Consider the following 23,834-nt stretch of genomic DNA (forward strand, 5'->3'; position numbering starts at 1 on the left):
AGTCCAGACCAATGGCTTTGTCTCAAGTCAGAAACCAGTCCAGACCAATGGTTTTGTTACTAGCCGGACCTAACCAGTCCAGACAAATGGGTTTGTCACTAGCTGGACGTACTTTTGTATTCACAAGCTGTAGTTGGCATGAGAATGGGAATTTTTGATATTATTAATCAATCAATCAATTAATCACTACTGATCTGCATTTAGGGCAGTTGCCCAGGTGGCAGATTCCCTATCTGTTTTCCTAGCCTTTTCTTAAATGATCACAAAGAAATTGGAAAATTATTGAACCTTTTCCTTGGTAAGTTATTCCAATCCCTAACTCCCCTTCCTATAAATGAATATTTGCCCCAATTTGTCCTCTTGAATTCCAACTTTATCTTCATATTGTGATCTTTCCTACTTTTAAAGACACCACTCAAACTTATTCGTCTATTGATGTCCTCCCACGCCATCTCTCCACTGACAGCCCGGAACATACCACTTATTACATGTTACTAATCTCATTATTAGACCCGTATTGAACTATGCTATGATATACTAACAATTTGTTGGTTATTTTGATCCACCTTTTCAATACAAATTACAATACAATACTAATTTGTATTGAAAAGGTGGATCAAAATAACCAACAAATTGTTAGTATAACATACCACTTAATCGAGTAGCTTGTCTCCTTTCTCCCAGGTCTTCCCAGCCTGAACTTTGTAATGCTACTCTTTTGTCAGAAATCACCCAGAAGAAATTGAGCTGCTTTTCTTTGAATTTTTTCCAGTTCTTGAATCAAGTAATCCTGTTGAGGGTCCCATACTCTGGAACCATACTCTAGTTGGGGTCTTATCAGAGACTTATATGTCCTCGCCTTTACATCTTTACTACAACCCCTAAATACCCTCATAACCATGTGCAGAGATCTGTACCCTGTATTAACAATCATATTTATGTGATTACCCCGATGAAGGTCTTTTCTTATATTAACACCTAGGTACTTACAATGATCCCCAAAAGGAACTTTCACCCCATCAATGCAGTAATCAAAACTGAGAGGCCTTTTCCTATTTGTGAAACATACAACCTGACTTTTAACCCCGTTTATCATCATACCATTGCCAACCGTCCATCTCACAACACTATTGAGGTCACCCTGCAGCCGCTCACAATCTTGTAACCTATTTATTACTCTGTACAGAATAACATCATCTGCAAACAGCCTTATCTCTGATTCTACTTCTTTACACATATCATTGATATATATATATAAGAAAACATAAAGGTCCAGTAATACTGCCTTGAGGAATTCTCCTCTTAATTATTACAGGGTCATATAAAGCTTCGTCCACTCTAATTCTCTGAGTTCTATTTTCTAGAAATATAGCCACCCATTCAGTCACTATTTTTTCTAGTACAATAGCATTCATGTATGCCAGTAGTCTTCCATGATCTACCCTATCAAATGCCTCAGATAGCTCAATCACAATACCGTCCATTTGGCCTCCTGAATCCAGGATATCTGCTATATCTTGCTGAAATCTTACAAGCTGAGCTTCAGTGAAATAACCTTTCCTAAACCCAAAGTGCCTTCTATCAAACCAGTTATTAATTCTGCAAACATGTCTAATATAATCAGAAAGAATGCTTTCCCAAAGCTTACATGCAATGCATGTCAAACTGACTGGCCTTAATTTTCAGCTTCATGTCTATCACCCTTTGCTTTATACACAGGGGCTACTATAGCAACTCTCCATTCATTTGGTATAGCTCCTTCAACCAAACAATAATCAAATAAGTATTTCAGATATGATACTATATCCCAACCCATTGCCTTTAGTGTATCCCCAGAAATCTTATCAATTCCAGCTGCTTTTCCAGTTTTCAACTTTTGTATCTTACTGTAAATGTCATTGTTATCATATGCATTATCCGCACACTTTATCTTGGTGCATTTGTGTACGGGGTGAGGAGTAAGGAGGGAGCTGTCCCGGTATTGATAGTGCTGCCAACTGAATGAAAATGAAATCTGAATTGAATCGAGAATATGATCGATCGATATGAAATTTCTAAACCGTTATCATCTTAAGCCAACAACTATGTCACATACACATTATATAACATTATAAAACATTTCTCAATGCGAATCTTGTTCCTAGCATGAATTCTATACTTTGGCTTTGTTGTGTAAACAACAGTACTAGTACCGGTATGTAAAGTGTACGCCAGATGTCACACAACAATGCTTAAGCGATTCATAGTTTGTGTTTCAAAGGTTGCCAGTACGAATCTCGAAGGTCACCGAGGTCGACCGATTCACCACTAGGGTGTAAATGCACCAAGATAAAGTGTGCGGATAATAAATTATAATACTTCTTTAGTATTACTCACCTCCCCTATCTGGACATTATCCTTGTAACCAACAATCTTTACATACTGCTGACTGAATACTTCTGCCTTTTGAAGATCCTCGCATACACACTCCCCTTGTTCCTTAATGATTCCTTTAATGTCCTTCTTTGAACCTGCTTCTGCCTTAAAGAACCTATACATACCCTTCCATTTTTCACTAAAATTTGTATGACCACCAATTATGCTTGCCATCATGTTATCCTTAGCTGACTTCTTTGCTAGATTCAATTTTCTAGTAAGTTCCCTCAATTTCTCCTTACTTCAATAACCATTTCTAACTCAATTTCTTTCCAGCCTGCACCTCCTTCTTAGTCTCTTTACTTCCCTGTTATAATATAGTGGATCTTTACCATTCCTTACCATCTTTAAAGGTACAAACCTATTTTTATATTCCTCAACAGTTGCTTTAAACCTATCCCAGAGTCTGTTTACAATACATCCATGTTTTTATTAATTGGGTGGAAGAATGTGAAAGGATATCACTTATTGTATTTCATCATCATAATCATCATCATTTTCCAACTCCAGTTTCCCAGGTATGGTCTACAAGTGCTTGCCATCCCTTCCTGTCTGTGTACATCTTCCCATTTGAGACCTCTCTCCTCCACATCCGATTTCACTGTGTCAGTTGAGCGTTTTCTTGCCCTTCCCGCTGGTCTTTTTCCTTGGACAGTAAGGTCGAAGTATTTTTTTGACAGTTCTCTCGCTCTTCATTCTCATAATGTGCCTGTACCACTGAAGGGTATGTTTATTACACAGGTAATAGGGACCTCAGCGCCAACTACCTTCCTGTTCACTTCATTCCTCATTTTGTCCTTTCAACTAGTTTGATTCTTAGTTCTAATGAATCTCATTTCTGTTCCCTGAATTCTGCTGTAGTCATTGTTTAATAGAGTACATGTCTCTAAACCATGTGAGAATCGGTTTGAAGTACGTGTGCTACAGGGTTGTTTTTGCTTTTTGTGATATTTTGCAGTCCCAGAGTAGATGTCTGATCGAGTGAGTTGGTCATTTTCACACCAGGCAAATGTTGGGGCTGTACCTTAATTAAGGCCATGGTCGTTTCCTTTCCACTCCTAGTCCTGTCCTGTCCATTATCGACATAAGACCTATCTGTGTCGATGCAACTTAAAGCAAATAATTCTTTTTTAAAAGTTTGAAGCTTTCTGTGTCCTGCCAAGTATTTTCTGCTTGGCAGTGTTGTCTTTGGATATTATGCTTCCGAGGTACTTGAAGTGAGAAACTGAACGTAATTTTACTCCTTTCAAAAAGGGATTTGAGTTTGTTCCTTTCCTGTTGATTTCATATCCATTGATATTTAGAAATTTCATGATCCGTATTGAAGTGGGATTACAGTAATTGAAATTAAGAGGGTTCCTCCTATTCAATACAAAGATATATATTAACGTGAATGAGTCACATATCGTTCGCATGAGGTACTAATGTCGGCACTAAACTTGTGCCATCATCAGCCAAGAAGTTAAATCCATTGTTATTCTGGTGCCGCCAACAATATAATACGTAGCATTAGAGACCGCACATCTGTGTGGACGGCTCTCATTATGCACATCTGAGATTGAGGGTTAAATGTACAAATTAAGTGTATGTGAATCTAAACACATTACCATATATAAAACAAGGAATAATTAGTTTTACCTTTGTGTGAAACACTAGGCTGTATCATTCTTTTGGTAACTTTTAACTGTATAATATTTAAGATGTCTTACCCCAGGTCTGGACAAATCAGAAATAAATCTAGGAGTTAACAAAATTTCTTAGGAGCCAGGCATCGAAATTAAATTCACCTGCTTACTTCTGTAGTATTAACCAGTTCGATTTCATCACCTTAACAGTCACTGCTGCATCATTCTTGTTCATTCACTCCTCCCAATGGACCTATAACCCTCTGTTGAGTATTCTATTTTCAAAATCATCTAGACCTGGACCGTTCTTATTGATAGGTGATTCATGCAGTTTGTTTACAGTGAAGATCTCAATATATTTTCGAGTCAAGTCAGAGTTTCAAATTCAATTTCACATGAAGCTGTTTACGATAACCGAACTTCAGCAATGTTGAGTTTACTGAGAAAACAAGATCATTCAATTTCAGGCCCCCACCCGTCTCTTTTCGTCACCCTGGGATTTGTCCAACACTGTATTACCCAAGGAATATTGTGAGAAAATGGCTGAACCATTTCATTTTCTGGGTCCATATTGAATTTTAATTAAACCAAATAAAAATAATATGTGAGTTATTAATTTGTACTGAAAGGGTGGAATAATATATAATTTAATTAACAAAGTTTTATTCCACCTAGTCAATACTTTACAATAATTGCAATGCTTATGTATACATTACAATGTGTTGTTAAGGGACTAGTTTTGACCCTGTGTGGGTCATCATCAGCCTAAATAAGGTACACTTTTATTTGTCGATATCCCGGAACAATATTTTGTTAATAAGATTGATAAAATGAGCTATATGTGTAATGTGATAATGTGTCAAAATATTGAATATTTGTTATGTACAACATTGTCGCAGAGGGTAACTATCTTGCTTAAAGTCCAGTGTTTTATGATTCAGAAAATGCATACAGCTGAATATAAGCGACTTCTTATAGTATAAGGAGTTCTGCATATGATGAGAGGTGAAATTCCCAATCCAAGATGGAACCCACAGAACCTGATGATGAGAATAGAAAATTAAAATTAACGTGAGGATCTTTGGAGAAAAAGAAAAGAAAGGGAGGAAAATGAAGAGAAAGAGTATTCACCTTGCGCGGCTTGACCGGTAATGTGCGACTGGAATGAGCGTGTGTTGGGAATGGCAAGGAAAGCAGGAGGGGAAGAGGTCGATAAGGGGAGGAGACAGAAGATGTAATTGAACGATAGAATTCACTAGAAGTATCTAGACTTTATATTCAGACCAGCATTTTTTACTTTTATCATTATGCAATTTTAATGTATATCTAAAATATAATATTTCAACCATTATTGTAATATTGTACTATATTTATAGTCTCACTGCAATATATGTAAACTTGGACAATTCACTATCTATTGATCAGTACCACGATACAATTTTATCTTGCATAACATTTCATGCATTTCACCATTTTATATGCATATTATCACATTACACATATAGCTCATTTTATCAATCTTATTAACAAAATATTGTTCCGGGATATTGACAAATAAAAGTGTACCTTATTTAGGCTGATGATGACCCACACAGGGTCGAAACTAGTCCCTAAACAACACATTGTAATGTATACGTAGGCATTGCAATTATTGTAAAGTATTGACTAGGTGGAATAAAATTTTGTTAATTAAATTATATGTAATCTTAATTCAATATGGAACCAAATATGAAATTCATAACCTTGGAGGGTGGAATAACTCACTTATTATTTTTATTTGGTTGAACCATTTCAAGGAACGACTCCTTATTTTGAAGCGTAATGTCTGCAGATTGTCAGGATGCAAATGCTGATATTACTATAGACTTTATGAGAGACAGAATCTGTGTACATTCTTTCTTCTGCAGAAGATGTGAAGATTTTGGTGTGTTGGGTTTCGACTGCGAGTGGGTGACAGTCGGCGGGTCCAGGCATCGTGTGGCCCTGCTGCAGCTGGCTGCAAAAGATGGACTCTGTGCCTTGATCAGAATTTGTAAACTGAACCACATTCCTATGGATCTCCAGGTAAGTCTAGCTCGACTCTGGAACCTATGTTGACTGTGAGGGAAAATAACTATCCTCTTGTAACGTCACGGTGGTTGATGATGAATCTTGTTTTAAGGGGCTTAACATCTAGCTCATGCAGTCTCGCCAGAGACCTAATGGACATGTGAGGGCAAAACCTGCCAGATGTATAATTTATAGTTTTCAGAAAAAAAACAGAAAAATGTATAGCAGAATAACCGTTTCTGTTAGAATTGTTTTCTCTTTTTTATTTTTTATTTTTTGTTACTTTCGTTCTATATTCATGGTATGTTTCATGAGATTAGTTGTAATGAATCAATAGAAATTTATATTTTGATTTTTACATTAGGCAGATTTTGCTACAGAGTTCTTACAAATCATTTTAAAAGTAATCATTAAATACTGGTTTGGTTTTTATATTATTTCAAAATTTGGTTTTTATACGGATAGTGATACTTGCACTATGAACAGTATTTCACAACTTTTGGATACTATTTGCAAGCCTTTTTAGTCCAAGTATGTGTTATGCACTATTGATCACTTTAAACAAACGGTGTACTAATATTAGAACCTGTCTCTGAATCACATGGTTTGCAAGTAGCATCTGGGAGTTCATCTTGTAAATTTCCACTCTTCCATCCACCACACCTCTGTAAAATGACAAATCAGGGACATTCCTCCATGAATTCCCAAAGTGTTTTTTCACTAGCATCTTCACATCCTCAGTTTTTGCTGCTGAAGTAGAAATTCCTGACAAAAAAAAAAAAAAATCTCCATACCTCTGTCTCATGGCTACAGCTTTTTTCCATTGTTCTGGGTTTGGGACTCTACTCCTGGAGTCCTTGGGACTTGTAGACAGTGATCTTGATGCTCCCTCCATAATTTAACAACCTCGTGCTAATGTACTCCGCAGTACTGTTTGTAATGTCCGTTATAATGGCCTTTTTTTTATTTTTTATTGTAAACCTTCAACAAATCATGACAGATGGTTCCCAGTTTGTAAGTGCATTAACCAGTTTTCGATCCAGAGCCCCTCGTGGATTTTAAAGTGTATCAGTATTGTTTTGTGAGATGTTTTATTTAGTAAGAAAAAGCCATTTTATGTCTTGGTAGTGCTGATGATGGCTCAATTGAGCTGAAACATGTACACGTCCAATATAGTGTTGATTAAAAAATCGATAACATTATAATGTGAAATATTGAATAGGTTTAAGTCTGATACTTTAACTTAGAAGTTCCTTTTTCATATCGTCCATCTTCCAGTAACTACTGGTTCATTATAGTATTTGAGTTATGGAGGTGCTGGTAGTAATGGGGAGTTTACGCACTGAACAGAACACAAGTCTTCACTGCTGTGTGTGGCCATGTCATTCCAGCACTGGACTTGGCATCGCTGTAACCTCTATTTACCTGAACCACATACTTGGCCGACCTGTAGCTTGCTCTATGTGTGTTGGAAATAAATTTATCATCATACACCTGCAATATGGTTGGAAGAGGTTTTTACTTCATAGTTTCTTCTTTTCTCTGTACTGAATCTTAATGTTCTTGCAATTTAAGGCTTATCTTAATTTTTCTCTTGCAGGCTCTCCTTGAGGATACGTCCATCCTCAAAGTGGGAGTAGCACCGTCAGACGATGCCAAATATCTCTTCCAAGACTACGGAATCATGGTTCGGGGTTGTCTCGACCTGCGCCACCTGGTGGTACAGAACGGCGGAAAGCCGAAAGGAGGCCTGGCGGGGCTGACGGAGAACATACTCGGCGTGAAGCTGGACAAGAGCTGGCACATCCGCTGCAGCAACTGGGAAGCGGAGACGCTCGAAGAGAGGCAGATCGACTACGCGGCTCGCGACGCTCTGGTGGGAATGGAGATCTTCAAGGTACTGATATGCGGGCGAAACAGGCGGGGTCCCTTCTTCTGGCAGAGGAACCGATGGAAAAGACAGGGCGTGAATGAGAGGATTAGAGAAATGTGTAGACCTTACGTCGAGATGAAGTATAAACATAGACAAGTCGGTAGTTCTGCAGGAGATGCAGTTAAGGTGTCCAGTGAGCGGATGACGAAGCAGCCCCGCACGAACAACAAACCTCTGCATAGAGCGTACATGACGCGACGTACCACCATGTATCATAACTGCTACATGCAGGCTCCAGACGGAGAGGTTCTATGCACCTGCGATCGTAAAAAGTCGGAGTGGTAAGAAGTAAATATTTCAACCTTTATTGTGTTTGTTTTCCGTCTCTTTCCGGGATTTCTCGCTATGGCAGCCTCAGTTTGAGTCCCTGCCAATGCAGGTGGGGTAGTTGAAATGAAAATTCACATTCCTATTACTTGGCTTCCACATAAAACTAGATGTCTTGTTTCTATGATAATAATAAAGGCCAGTAGCGCGATTGGGGGGGGAGGCAAAAATTACATTTTTATTCCATTTTAGCCGCCTGAATCGAGGACTTATTTATATTTAAAAAAAGATATATATATATATATATACAAACCCCCTTGTCTTTTCAGCTAATTCTTTCCTTGAATTTCTTTAATTGTTAAAAAAATACCTAGCAGAAAGGGGGACAAAATGTCGTTCCTCACTACTAACCAGATTGTGCAGCGCCACAGCAAATAGTGGAGACCTGCCATGTTCTGCGACGATGGGTAGCAGAGGTGTCACCTGCTTGCTGCGCGCCTTCGTCAGTCCGTGTGTCAGTTACTTTGTTACTGTATAGTCACGCCATGCTTCTATTCAATTGTAGTACATGCGTAGTTATTAGTCCTTTGGTAAAAGTTTTATTGTATAGTACTATTATTACCACACATATTTCGGTAGAATGTCAACCTTTACGTCTCTACCGAAATTCACTCAGAGAGCATCAAAATTTACCATTTTATGGCTGCTGACCCGGGTACTCTTTGTTGTCTATATATTTTTGCCTCTTCCTCCCCCACAAACACTTCTTATTCTCAACAGCTACTGATAAAGGCTGATCAGTAAAATCAGGGAATGGTTAAAACCCCCATTATAAATGTTCCTCCAAAATTCTGGTGGAAATTGAATTAGGGATAACGGCAGATAGAACTATTACGTATTTTCTTTATACATTTCTGTATTAACCACCAGTTTCCATAGCTCTGCCTACATTGAAGTCAGAATATGTATCGGATTTGTCTACTTTCGGTAGCAATACGTTCTCTCATTTCTCTCTGTAATCTCTTACAAATTGTTATGAAGAAAATGTGTGCAAAATACGCGACCAGCCCCGTGGTGTAGGCGTAACATGCCTGCCTCTTACACGGAGGCCCCGGGTTCGATTCTCGGGCAGGTCAGGAATTTTGACCTGGATCTGAGGGCTTGTTCGAGGTCCACTCAGCCTACATGATTAGAATTGAAGAGCTATCTGATGGTGAGATTGTGACCCCAGTCTAGAAAGCCAAGAATAACGGTCGAGAGGATCACACAACACCTCGTAATCTGCAGACCTTTGGGCGGAGCAACGGTCGCTTGGTAGGCCATGATCCATCAGAGCTGTAGTGCCATGGGGGGAGTGTTGGTAAGAATTCATGTTCCTTTGCTTCTATCTGTGACTTGTTTCCTCTTTTCCATTACTTAAATCAATCTGTCGGATCCTTTTCTCCTTATCCTGTGTTCCTGGTCTTTCACCACCTCTATTCATCTTTATCTTATGTCTCTTCGCATTTTGTGTCTTTATACGACTTTCTTCCAAGGAGACTCGTTGTACAGACAAACCAGCCACAAGACTGAATGATGATACATACGTTGCTAACAAGACTTTCTACCTCCAGAGATGTATTAAGAAAGAGCAAACACGAAGTTCGGGACAAAATCACCAAAATATTTTTTTGTTTTCTTTAGGATGCTTTATTATGTTATGAATCATCATCATCAACTCTGCTTGAGCAGCTGTTAACAAGCCTCTTTCAGTTCGTCCTGCCACCCGCAGCTGATGTTCTACTTTTTGCTGCCAATTTACATCAGTTTTTGCTACATCTTTGGAAATTTCCTTTTCCCAACCATCAAGAGGTCTCCCTTTGAGCCTCTTACCAAAAATATTCTTTCATTCTCTTGGGTACCTGTTTATAACTCATTCATTTTACTGCACCCTATTTGGAAGAGCAGTAATCTCTCATATGAAATGAATTCCAGTTTGATGATTTACCAATATCAACAAGGATTAATTTAATTTTAATTTCGTGTGGCTATTTCTAGCCAGGTGCAGCCCTTGTAAGGCAGACCCTCCGATGAGGGTGGGCGGCATCTGCCGTGTGTAGGTAACTGCGTGTTATTGTGGTGGAGGATAGTGTTATGTGTGGTGTGTGAGTTGCAGGGATGTTGGAGACAGCACAAACACCCATCCCCGGAGCCACTGGAATTAACCAATGGAGGTTAAAATCCCCGACTCGGCCGAGAATCGAACCCGGGACCCTTTGAACCGAAGGCCAGTACGCTGACCATTCAGCCAATGAGTCGGACACTATCCACAAGGATGAGAAGGTCCAGATATTCAATACTGTATACAGGGCGTATCCGTGATGATGTCACAAACTTTCAGGGATGATTGAGAAATTAGTCTTTAACCGGGCGAGTTGGCCACGCGGCTGTGAGCTTGCATCCGGGAGATAGTGGGTTCGAATCCCACTGTTGGCAGCCCTGAAGATGGTTTTCCGTGCTTTCCCATTTTCACACCATGCAAATGCTGAGGATGTACGTTAATTAAGGTCACGGCCACTTCCTTCCCACTCCTAAGACTTTCCTATCCCATTGTCGCCATAAGACCTATCTGTGTCGGTGCAATGTAAAGACTCTAGCAAAAAAAAAAACATTCAAGTCAAAAGTTATTAATAATTCAAGTTGTTTAATATCTGTCCATCAACAGATGTTGTTTCATCATGGGTAGTACATGTCTGAGCACCGCACTTGATTTCTTCTTCTTGTGGGGCCATGTCAAAAGCCTTGTGTACGAGACACCTGTCAAGACTGAGGAGGATCTCTTGGCAAGAATTCTCGCTGCCTGCGATCCTGTTCAAACGATAACGGGGATCTTCGAACGGGTACAACAGAACTTCATGCTACGATGCGTTCACAAGGGGATGCCATTCTGAACATTTGTTCGGACTTAAATGAGTAGAATTAGGTTTAACTTTTGACTCGATCGTTTCCGGAATATTGATCCATTTGCCGTCCTCCATCATCCTTGAAAGTTTGTGACATCATCACGGATACGCCCTGTATAATATGTTAATATTATTTATTACATCGGGACTAGTTACAACCCTTGTATTGGGTCATCTTCAGCCTTAAATTATAACTGGAAAAGAAAATTAAATGTAACTTAAAAACACCAACACCTAATATAATACTATTGACGTGTCTTGAAACATTGATAAAATATGTTGTGGTTACACGAGTCCATTAAAATTGATGTCTCTTGCACATACGTCCAACTCTTTTGTGTCACTTTTTCTTTTAATACGTTCAGTGTGGATCACGCACTTAGCATGTGACGCTAGTTTATAAGCATGTGCGGTTCACGTGCGTAGCACGTTGTGGGACAGGTGCTAGGTGAATTACAGGTTTCCTGCTTGGTAAGAAAGACCGTCCTTGTCATCCCGCACATCTTGTAAGCCCAATCTACTAGCAGGTTCATCCGTAGCCAGATTTGTGCACGCGTATTCCATTTCCCGTGTATTTTCTCTCCGCAGTTTTTGTCGTACATCATCATTCTTTTTAGGATCTTTCAGCAGCAAGACAACCTCAATGCGAGGTAAGACACTGTATTTTCTGTATGTTATTACTTCAAAAGAATTACAAGTGATTCCGCTTTTGAAATAAATTCCACTATCATACTGCAGTGAAATGACTGAATTTGTAATCGTCATTTATTCTTGCATCATATTTATGAGCAACATGAAATAACTGAGTCCTGATGCTGACATTATCATTTTATTTATATTTTGTTCAGATGGCTGACAATGCACAAGGTCCACCCAATGAAAGGCAGAAGAAATAACGCCTCAGGAGTCGGCAATTTTGCAAGAATGAAGAAATGTTTGTATATTGGGTATTCAGCCCGAAGGCTGGTTTCGTCCTCAACAGCTCCACCAAAAGCTATCATAGATAGCCTAGGCATCACTGAAGAGGCATACTAGGGAAATGAGGAGTGATGTAGTTTCCCGCTGCTTTTCTCACCGAGCCAGAAGTTGCTATTGCATACCAGTCTGCCAAGCCTCCTGAAATGCATGTACCAACTGACCCTTTGAGTGATATTTTCACACCATTCATAACAGGCACCGGCTGCATAAGGAATGGTATTTCTAGTAGTATCGCTCATACCTCGGTCACTTCCGTATTGTCAAAGTCGAGGATGTGACTGAGCCAGGTAACAAATTACTCTAACCCATATCAGAAGACATAGTGCACTGTAAACACTACATCTTGCCAGCAAGGGCTAAATGAAGACATTGTGGCGTAAAATTGTATAAGAGAGAAGTGTACATATGTATATACCATATTTACGCGAATAATCCACACTTTAGGAAGGCTGATTATAAAAAAAAAAAATGCCAACATTGACACAAATAAAACCCGCACCCCAATTTCGTGCCTCAATTTTTAAAAAAAAAATATGTGGGTATTATTCGCATAAATACAGTATGTACGTTTGTAATCATACTTGTGCATTTGCTTGTTATCCGTAGTAATGCACAGTAATGACCATAGACCCTCTTTGAAAGTCCAACAATAATGTAAGATGAAAGCTACACCTGACGGACATTATAACAATGTACTCTTTTATATGAAGACTACGATTATCTTAAAATAACAAGTGTTGGATATATGTACAAGAGACATCAATTTTAATAGGCTCATATGTAACTACAACATATTTCATCAATGCCTCAAGCCATGCCAAAAGGTGTTGGTGTTTTCAAGTTATATTTAATGTTCTTTTCCATTTATAATTTGAGGCTGAAGATGACCAATACTAGTGTCGAAACTCGTCTGTATGTAATAAATAATATGATTTCTTTAAGTAGAGACTTCAGGCAATCTCTGTAGTGAAATGTACTGTATGTCTGATGTAGAACAACACTGACTTGTTGTAGGAAGCAGGCAAGGTCTCAACTTAGACATCATATTATGACAAGATCACAACCATAAATTGTTGGTGCTATATATATTTTAATGTTATGATTATTCCTGCAACATTTTCTTTGTCTGCATGCATATGTTTTAGTTATCACATGATCTGTTTAATTTTATTTTGGCTGAAACTAGTCCCAAGGCTGATGAAATATTATTGATACAGTAGAACCTTGGTAATTTGAAATTGGTTAATTTGAAGGAGCTCTCCTTCCCGGAAACACGAAGTACGGTTTTGCATGTTATTTAAATGTTTAATTCGAAATACGGATAGTTCATAATTCGAAGAAGAATGTCGGTCCCATTACTGAAATTCAGACTTTTAATTCAAAACTTCCTTTTTACAGAGTAATATAAATTTAAAATTTATTCACGTCATGATAGTAGAATGCATATTAGGAAACGTGAAGGGGTAGCTTTCCGCACTTTCTCTCAATTCAGTGTGTCCAAAAAAATACAGTGTGCTTCATATTTGTTAAGTTCGAGTGAAATCGTAATTAATTTCTTTTCAGCGTTTTAAGGAACACCACAATATCACATAGCAGGCAGTGTGTGGAGAAGCAGAATCCCCTAATACTGGCAATGCCGACAGTTGTCGAAAAAACGTGGCTCATATAATCAATTCGTACGCACCGAACAATATTGTCAATGCCGATGAAACTGCATTGTTTTTCTTAATGCGGAACCCAAATGGACTATTGGTTTTAAAGGAGAGAAGTGCCAGCCGGAAAATCATACAATGTTTGGGTTCACTGTACTGTGTTGCAATGCACACTGAAGCAAGAGACTTCCTCCCCTCGTCATAGGAAAGTTCGATAAGCCACGATGTTTTAAGGGCATCGGCCACATGCCGTGCATCTAAAAAATGCAAACAGTACAATAATTCAAAAAATAAAGCATTTGCACAAGGGAGCTAGCATAATTAACCCGCATCTTTGAATCTTGTGGGGGTTTTTTCCTTTCGTTGTGTGAGGTTATGTTTGCCAGTGATTTATCCAACTGAATTTATTTGACTAATGTAAATGCACCTTGTTGGATACATTTCGGAAATAGTTTCTTTTCATGACATTTTAAAGGTTTAAACTGTGAATCATGGTTAATTGCATGCAGTAACGGGTCTTAGAATATTTTGTGACACGGCACGGGTCACCTGAATTATGAATTGGCGGTTAATTCGAAGTCCAGTTTTTGCGTCCCCACGACTTCATTGAATGAGGTTTAACTGTCAATTTATTTGTTATTCTTGTAATAAATAATATCTATATATTATATACAGTATTGAATAGGTGGACCTTCTCATCCTCGTTGATAGTTATCTCTCACGAAAAACCACGATCCACCGCGAAATTCGTTTTGCTCTATGCCTGTGGGAGGCCACGAAACAAATCACACACCAAATCCAAGTGGGCTGTAAGAGCAGAGAGCCAATCTGTTTGACGATGTAGATATTTTTCTTGTGCTGTAGTGTTTTCTTCCTGTTCCTCCCTCTTTACGTTCCGACGTGTCATTTTATTTAACTTCTCAAGTTTGTTTCTTGAAGGTATACTGTAGTTGGTATGGCCTAAGGCATTCTTGATACTCACTCTGAAGTTTCTTTTGAAATTCAGGTACGTTATGAAGAACCTGGCGACCGTCGTCTCCGAAGAGCCTTTCACCATCCGGCTAAACTTCGAGCCTGCAGGCAGAGTAGTCGACGAAGCTGGCCTCTTCTACACTCAAGTGAAGGCCAACTGCTGTGTCGTCTGTGGAGCGACAGATTCCTACCTCCGCAAGAACATCGTCCCTCACGAGTATCGGAAGCACTTCCCAAGTAAGTTGTGGGTCGAAACCCAGCAGATGTATTTCGTACATCTGTTTGACACTCCACATTGTGTGATGTTACGTTTGCTGTTTACCTGCCATCTAGTAGACTGCAAGCAGCCTAGATAGTGGAAATAATGATTCCCAAAAATAGGACGAATTATTTGGAAGATTTGTTTATAGCGTACCAGGTGATGGAATGGAAACCAATCATTCAGTTAACAACAGCAAAAGTTTTGAAATTAACAAGTTAGAAAAAGAAAGATCAAGTTAATTGAAAGAGAGAAATTTTGAACAATAGGAAATAATTATAAATTCATATCACATATGAAAACATTAATCTTGAAGAAATTTGAAGCTGCGGAAAAAGCGAAAAATATGCTATAACTAGATTTAGTTGAGGTGAGTCTGTAACGTTCTTGTTGCAGACAACACCAGTTCGTGGACACAGAACGGCCATGTTGGCTTAGTAGACATTTTAGGATAGCATTAAAAACAAGTACATTGAATTCAGTTCACTTGAAGTTACAAGGAGTGACTCATATTTAGGCATAATTATAGTAGCAGTACTTAACTTCAGTGAAGTTGTAATCTCTTCATAACAAATTGGTGAATGAAATGAAAACCCACAGCCTGTTTCCAGTGATTAGACCCCCTTCTAGCAGCGAGGATGGGAATTGTGCCGGCTGTCGAGGGCTGTCACACTCTTCTGGGGCAATGATTAATGAATGGTTAATGAAACGAAATGATATTGGAGAGTGTTGCAAGAATGAAAGATGACAGAAAACCGGAGTACCCGGAGAAAAACCCGTCCTGCCTCCGCTTTGTCCAGCACAAATCTCACATGGAGTGACCGGGATTTGAACCACGGAAACCAGCAAAGAGAGGCCGACGCGCTGCCGCCTGAGCCTCGGAGGCTTCAGGTAAAACTTGAATCTGGAAGAAATATTAAAGTCCAAGATCCTGGCGAGGAGGTCCAGATTCCAATCGATAAGTTATAGGTTGAAGCTGGTTGAAGACTCAAAGATAAAATACCTTAACTCTCCAGGTGAACTAATAAAAGCAAAGTGGGTTCGTGCAGTCGTCATCGGAGTTGGAGTGGTGGCATCATCGGTCAAATTTGTCCACAAACAAGTTGAGATGGCTGGTGCTTAACTAGCAGTTGACACTCATTGCTCGCGCTTGTGGGCGTTAAAGATTTAAGAGTAGCAATTAATCAAACAAAATACCGTGTAATCTAAGATGAAAATAAAAGGCCCATTGGTTACAGTATACATTATCAAGGAAAGAATTTAAAAAGTGATCACACTACCAATGATGTCACACGAAACGTCACAGAACATGTAATGAACTGTTAACCCATTCACTGCCAAACCCGTATATATATATATATATATATATATATATATACATTTTGGTGTAGTGTGTAGTTCATCGATCTCACAAATGAATGCGATATAGTGTCATGCTTTGAGATTCAGTGGAAATGTTCAAAGAAGTTCTGTACGGCAGATATACCACTCCATTTCGCATGTTTTGAAAGCGATCTGGTGTTATTTCAGCTTCGTTGGAGTGGAACACGTTTCCCGCTTACGTGTAGCCATCATGGTATCTTGAAGTATACATTCATCTCTTGTTGATGAAGAAATTGAATGTTTCCTCATAAATAGTGATTCTGGGCGGTTATATTTTGATAATGAAAATGGGGAATATCTAAGTGGCGATATTGAACTACAGGAAAGTGTGAGACAAAGTAGTAATGATGAATCTTGGCAAAATTGTGACCCCTTCCTCAGATAAATTTTTTTTCCCAAACGTAAATGATTTTGATAATACCAGTTCTTGGATCAACAATTTTATATTATACTTCAGTAATAGTATTATAGAGTGGAGTAGCTGCGCGTATTAACATGCTACGTCTATGGAGCCAAGATCTGCACTCGGCAGGTGAGTGGGTTCGAGCCTCACCATCAGCTGTCCTGAGAATGTTTTGTTTGTGCACTCCCAAGCAAATGCCGGGACAGTTCCTATTCATAGACCACAGGTGATTCCTTCCACTTCCTTACCCAGTTTCATTCACCATCATTCATTTCATATTCATTATCTTCTCAACTGAGGTTTGCATCGGGAAGGGCATCCAGTCGTAAAAATATGGTGTAAAATATAATCTCACTTCATCCCCGACCCTGTACTGGGCTGCGGGGCTAAGAGGATGATATGAATTCCATTAATAGTATCGGTAAAAATGTATCTCTAAAAGTGCTCCTTCCTTTAATAAAACCCGGCCCAGGGGGCTCGTCTTGTCATCAAAACTCGGCAGTGAAAAGGTTAATAAGATTTAAATAACCCAACGTTCTTGAACATGACCAATCACAAGATAAAATGAAGGTTGGTAACTATCAAGCGGGCAAAGGCACGGTCGTGGTACAGATCATAGAACATTCTTAATATAAGAAGATGAAATTTAACTATGAAAGTGACAAATTTTATGAATAATTAAAGTATACTACAAGAAAATTAATTATAAAGGTACTCTGACAGGTAGCATCTATTTCAACAACCAGTGTAACCTGAAACATTAGTAACTAACATAATCATTTTGCAACGATGTGAACGGATGGTTGTACATGGTAGCTGATGCGCCTAGTCTGGTCTTCCCACCATCTCATGTATCCTCCTCTTCTCCATTTCCTACACTAGTTCTCTAACCTTATCATTTCTTATCTTATCCATTTTTGTTACTCCTGACGTTATGGTGCACAACTTAAAAACTTATGCTTAAGAAACATTCTTATGTACATGGGCATGAGCTGAAAGAAAATGTATCAAAGACAGGTAGCAGCTTGCGGCCCAAAATATCTCCTTGGAAGAGGTGTGTCACACCAACCAGCGATTTAGACAGGCTGTGTTAAACAGCCGCCAGTACCTATGCAACAAGAAGTGGCTCAGTGGAAGAAGATGTCATTTTCTTCTCATTCCCTCAAGAAGAAAGTACAGTTGAAAGAATGTGCTACTCCAACACTGCAGTCTCTTTGGGGATAAGACAGCTAAATTCCCATTTTCACTCCATGTTTACGCTTGTCTTATTAATAGGCCACACTGATTCCTTCCAAATCATCATCATTGTACAGTTTCAGTTTCGCAGGTACTGTTTATGAGCCTCTTCCACTTCTTCCTGCCTATATACAATTTGTCATGGAAAACATCATCCACTGTCCATCCCCTGGTAACTAGATCAACCTCGATCATGTCCATCCATCGGGTTTTAGGTCTTCCTGCAGGTCTTTTCCCCTCTATCTGTCTTTCCAAATTTAATCTGGCTGTTCTTGTAGGCTCCAGTCTCATCACATGCCCGTACCACCATAGTCTGGATGTGGCGATTTGGTCTAACAGGGATGTCTTTATTCCGGCTTCTTTCTTCACCACCTCATTTCTTAACTTGTCCATCTTGGTCTTCTGGATGGTGCATATAAGAAATTTCATCTCTGATGCTTGCAGTCATGATGAATCTCCTTTTGTGAGGGTGCACGCTCCAATACCATAGGTCAATATTGGTATGTTATAGCTGTTAAACATCACCAGTTTCGCCGGTTTTGGAATCATCTCATCCCATAAAAGTGTTGTTACTTGTTGAATGAATTCTGACCCCTTTTGCACTCTGTTTGTAATTTCCTTTCTGACCAAATTATCACTGGAGATTACACTTCCAAGGTAAGGAAAACTATGCACACACTCTAGCTGGTGGTCTCCCAGCTTTACACTTGCTGGACGCCCTTCTTTGTTGACTGCCATCATCACTGTCTTAGTTTCGCTGATGTTGAGGTTATATTCCTGGAACTGTGATTTCCATACGAGTAGTCTGATCTGTACTTCCTCTTCTGTTTCACCCAAAAAAATGAAATCATCAGCAAAGGCCACTGCATTCAGTTCACCGAACTTTTCCTTGACGTTCTTCATTATATTGTCCATAACAGTGATGAACAGTAATGGGGACACTGCACTTCCTTGCTGAACTCCACTCTTGGTCTCAAACCATGATGATCAACCTTCCCCAATTTGTACACAGCTAGTACAGTCTTTGTACAACATCTGAATTTTCCTTACCAGTCCTTCAGGTACATTTCTTTTCCTCAGGCACTCCTAGATCTTATCTCCTATAACACTATCATAGACCTCGACGGCAGCAAAAGGGGAGAATATGATTCGGTACGGTAGAGCTGGCAGAGGAGGCAACCCATTCCTCTGGGGGTAGTACAGATGGAACGCACTGCCTTGTGGGATGAAGAAGGATCCTCAAAGGCTAAGGGAGTAAACCCCGAAAGAAAATCCTCAATTACGTTAGGCCTAGCAAGCTAGTAAAAGAGCTTATTTGTAGTTGTTTTCAAAACACATAAGAGCCTCGGAATGCATTTATCAACTAAATTAAGATGCCAGAATGAGCAAACTCATGTCAGGGATGATAGTTTATTGCCTGATGATAGACAGGGTCTTGCAAAAATCCCAGAGGAGAATAATACGGATTGGGAAAATGTGAAGAATTAGTGGACCTCATGGAAAGGACGAAATTAATGAGACTGGGGCTGAGTGAAACCGAATGGAGAGGGAAAGGAGTGAAGAAATTAAGAAAACAGTATACACTGTATTGGCATGGAAATGACAAAGAGATAAGGAATGATGTTGGTTTTATCATGAGTAAAGATCTAGAAGGAGTCGCTGACTGAGAGAATAATAAAAGTGACTGTGTGTTTAGGGAAAGAAAAACTTAACTTTTTACAGGTGTATGCACCTAAAAATGGATGTTGTCAAGAGGATAAGAACCAGTTTCTTAATTATATGGAAAAAGTTATTAGTAAAGAGAGAGTAATTATTATAGGAGATCTGAATGCACAGATTGGGACAGATAGAACACCATAAGAAAACGTAATGGGACCTCATGGATATGGTGGAAGAAATATACAAGGCGAACATCTCTTTGACTTCTGTATCAGGAATGGGTTGGTGGTGAAAAATATTTGGTTCAAGAAGAGACAGAGCCATAAAATACAGTTGGGATGGACTACAAAAGGCTGTAATTGATTATATCATCTCAGATGAAGAAGGGAGCAGAATGGTAACAGATGTCAGAGTAAAACCTCGCGAGAGCCTTGACAGTGACCACCATCTATTAGTAGCGGACTTCTATGTGCCAAAAGTACACAACAGGAAAATGCCAAAAATAAAAAAAATCCCTGAGCTGGGACCCTTTACCAGATGTTACACACCGGGGCAGTGTGCTCTGGGACTCACATAGGCAGGGTTGCCACTCCCTGGGCAGGGATACCTCTAAGAGGGTCCCTAACTGTTACCTTGCATTCATACCTATTTCTTTGAGCTGATACCTGACACTTAACCCAATAAATTTAGTATAAATGTGCACATATTTGCATTTTCTAAATTGACAACATAGCAAAATTAGCATTTGGCAGGGAATAAATAGTAAATAATTCATAGGAATACATGTTCAGGAAAAATATTGATTTATTTGTAAGATTTATGCACCTATAATAATAAAAGGAAGTGTTTGGCAGTGTGTGTGTATGTGTGCACGATGCCCAGCCAAATCTACGCCACGCAGAGATCTGAAATTTTTAACATAGTTGGATGGAACGAGGTCCAAATGCACCTCAAAGCCGAATTTTAAATTTTTGCATTCATTGGTTTAGTTATGGATGAAAAACCGGTGGAAAACATGCGTTAGGATATGTCAATACAAGATGCTGTCACCAGGATTAAATGCATGCATAGATCTGAAATGCTTAACATAGACATATTCTTAAGCAGACCCTACACGGTCAGTACTAGTGCACTTGCTTATCATTGCGATATTCTCACTGTACAAATAAAAAGTCAATACAGAATGAGATTCATAACTTGAAATTGTATATTCTATCAAAATGGATCGTAAAAGACAGGCATGTGTAGCTATCATATTAGCACTCTGCACAAAACGTAAACAAGAAGAACCGAGCTCTATAGCTGCCGTCACTCAAGTGTGGCCAGTATCCAGTATTCGGAAGATAGTGGGTTCGAACCCCACTGTCGGCAGCCCTGAAGATGGTTTTCCGTGGTTTCCCATTTTCACACCAGGGAAATGTTGGGGCTGTACCTTAATTAAGGCCACGGCCGCTTCCTTCCCACTCCTAGCCCTTTCCTGTCCCATCGTCGCCATAAGACCTATCTGTGTCGGTGCGACGAAAAAAAAAAAAAAAAAAAAAAAAAAAAAAAAAATTAACAAGAAGAGAAGAGTATTCTCATATGAAGTTTTCCTTCTTCCTCTTCTTATAATCTGTTTACCCTCCAGGGTTGGTTTTTTCCTCGGACTCAGTGAGGGATCCCACCTCTACCGCTTCAAGGGCAGTGTCCTGGAGCATGATACATTGGGTCAGGGGATACAATTGTGGAGGATGACCAGTACCTCGCTATGCTGAACAGGGACCTTGGTAGGGGATGCGAAGATTGGAAGGGATAGAAAAGGAAGAGGGAAGGAAGCGGCCGTGTACCTAAGTTAGGTACCATTCTGGCATTTGCCTGGAGGAGAAGTGGGAAACCACGGAAAACCACTTCCAAGATGGCTGCGGTGGGAATCGAACCCACCTCTACTTAGTTGACCTCCCGAGGCTGAGTGGACCCCATTCCAGCCCTCATACCACTTTTCAAATTTCGTGGCAAAGCCGGGAATCGAACCCGGGCTTCCGGGGGTGGCAGCTAATCACACGAACCACTACTCATATGAAGTCGTTGAGGGAAATGCAACATATATCGAAGCAGAAGATTATCAGAACTATCTCCGAATGAGTGAGGTAGGCCTAGTTTTGTGAAATTACTAGGAATGGTAGAGCCTTTTCTAATAAGGCAAAATACAAGCATGCGGACCTGTTTATCGGCAGCAGAAAGATTAGCGGTGACATTGAGGAATCTTGCAACTGGTAGGAATTTTGAAGATTTAAAGTTTTCCGGTATAATGTCACCAGTTTTCACCAGTACAGCAGTTGTGGAACATGCGGAGTATAGTGTTACGTTTATTCTGGCAGCGTTTTATATAGCTTGATAGGCCAACTTAACGGTTCCACAAGCCTTGGTGAGAAGCGCATCGCTGCTCCGTTGATACTGACAGAAATAATGACGAACGCACTCACAAGGTCACTATCCCCACCACTCTACAGTACTGACGCTCGCAGATCAGGAAATCCGGATCTGCTTCAGTACTGGCCTTCATTCCATCATTCCAGTCCATACGCGATCAATATTACTGTCAATATTTTTCAGTACTGACAGTTTTATTGACCGTGTAGGGTTTGCTTAAGATGACTCTTTGTACAGGTAAAGACCTGCTTTCATTAATTATTTATATTACTTTTAATTGTTTTAATGATGTATTTATTTATTTACTTACTTATTTGATTTGATTGAAGTGGCTGTGGCACAAGAGAAGTCGTCTTAATTCTGACAGTCCGTATGAGTCCTTCAGATTTGCCTTTTGATTTTATACGACTCCAGTTCCCAGTAAGAGTCTGCTCTGACATGACAGTTAAGTGTTAGACACTTAGTGTGGCTGGAGTTGATCTCAGTTGAGAATGATTTTTTTCTCATGGACAGCTGTATGTGTCCCTTTTGTGAGTTATATCAAAACAAAATGTTTTCGTGTTCGTTACTGGAGGAAAAACAACTAATGTTGTAACCTTTACTACAGTGGTTACACAAAAACAAAGCACTAAACACAATAAGGGGGGGGGGGGGGGGAAGTAAGAGCAACTACACAATGTCAGAAAACACTACACATTCAGCGAAACATCAGCTGGACTACGCAGATCTCCGCCAACAACATAATACGTAAATATCAGTAGGGCCAACTAGTGGACAATAAACCAGGAAGGTGGAAGGAACTACGACCTACTGAGGGCATGGACATGGCTTAGGTTGCGGTTTCCGAAATAATTCGCCATGACCCTTAAATTTGAAAAATATTATTTACAAGTGAAATTTTACAAATACATTCCGAAACAAAATCCACCAACTTACAACTTACGAACTATAAGCTCCGTGATACACATATCTTAGAGGTTCTTTGATAATTGCTTCACTACAAGTTTCAAACTTCAAACCAACTATACACCTAGTTACAAATCCAGTTGTACAATGCAATTTAGTAAGTTAAAAGCAACGTAAAAAGCAATTACAATTTACAGTGAAATGAACGTACTCTGCTAAACTCTAGCATACATCAAGTGACACTGAACTACCAGAGGCAAACCCCAAGGTAAATATATTAAATTACAATCTGCATATTTAGTGAAATAAGAAATGAGAATGCCTCGAAAACAAACAGGCAAGCCCAGCTGAAAAGCTAAGGCGTCAAATAATTAATTTGGCGAATCTAGGTTAGGCTAGGGCAGACTCCTATATGAAATAGCAACCCAACATTGCAGAAATTTTAGCCGGAACGGAATTCAAGAGTGTTTACCCGAAGGTGGCCTATCCCGGTAGCGAGGCGTCGCACACGACGTAAAACTTCAGACAGACCAAGACAGACAAACAGACCGAATTATTACGAACGCAGCTTCGCTCTCTATATATAGGTAAACCCTGGCCCTGGAGTAGCCAGTCCGAATGCATGAGTCCGCCCATCCTCACCTAGTTTCACCAATCACAATTCCTACTTTCAGTCGCAAACTTTAACTAAACTTCTCGAATACGCACGTTCGCGAATCTTCCATTTCCAGAATAGTTAGAAAATG

At 39.5% G+C, this 23,834-nt stretch overlaps 1 protein-coding gene across 1 annotated transcript in view; it reads left to right on the forward strand.

Moving 5' to 3' along the window:
- Positions 1-23,834, forward strand: part of Exd2 (Exonuclease 3'-5' domain-containing 2) — a 59,194-nt gene that overhangs the window by 3,270 nt on the left and 32,090 nt on the right. Inside the window, exons 2-4 of the mRNA XM_067156266.2 lie at positions 5,948-6,104; positions 7,690-8,303; positions 14,868-15,070. Of these exons, the coding sequence (XP_067012367.2) occupies positions 5,948-6,104; positions 7,690-8,303; positions 14,868-15,070 (974 nt within the window). The remainder of the gene's footprint in view (positions 1-5,947; positions 6,105-7,689; positions 8,304-14,867; positions 15,071-23,834) is intronic.

This window comes from Anabrus simplex, chromosome 12 (genome assembly GCF_040414725.1).
Source record: "Anabrus simplex isolate iqAnaSimp1 chromosome 12, ASM4041472v1, whole genome shotgun sequence".
Classification (NCBI taxonomy): domain Eukaryota; kingdom Metazoa; phylum Arthropoda; class Insecta; order Orthoptera; family Tettigoniidae; genus Anabrus; species Anabrus simplex.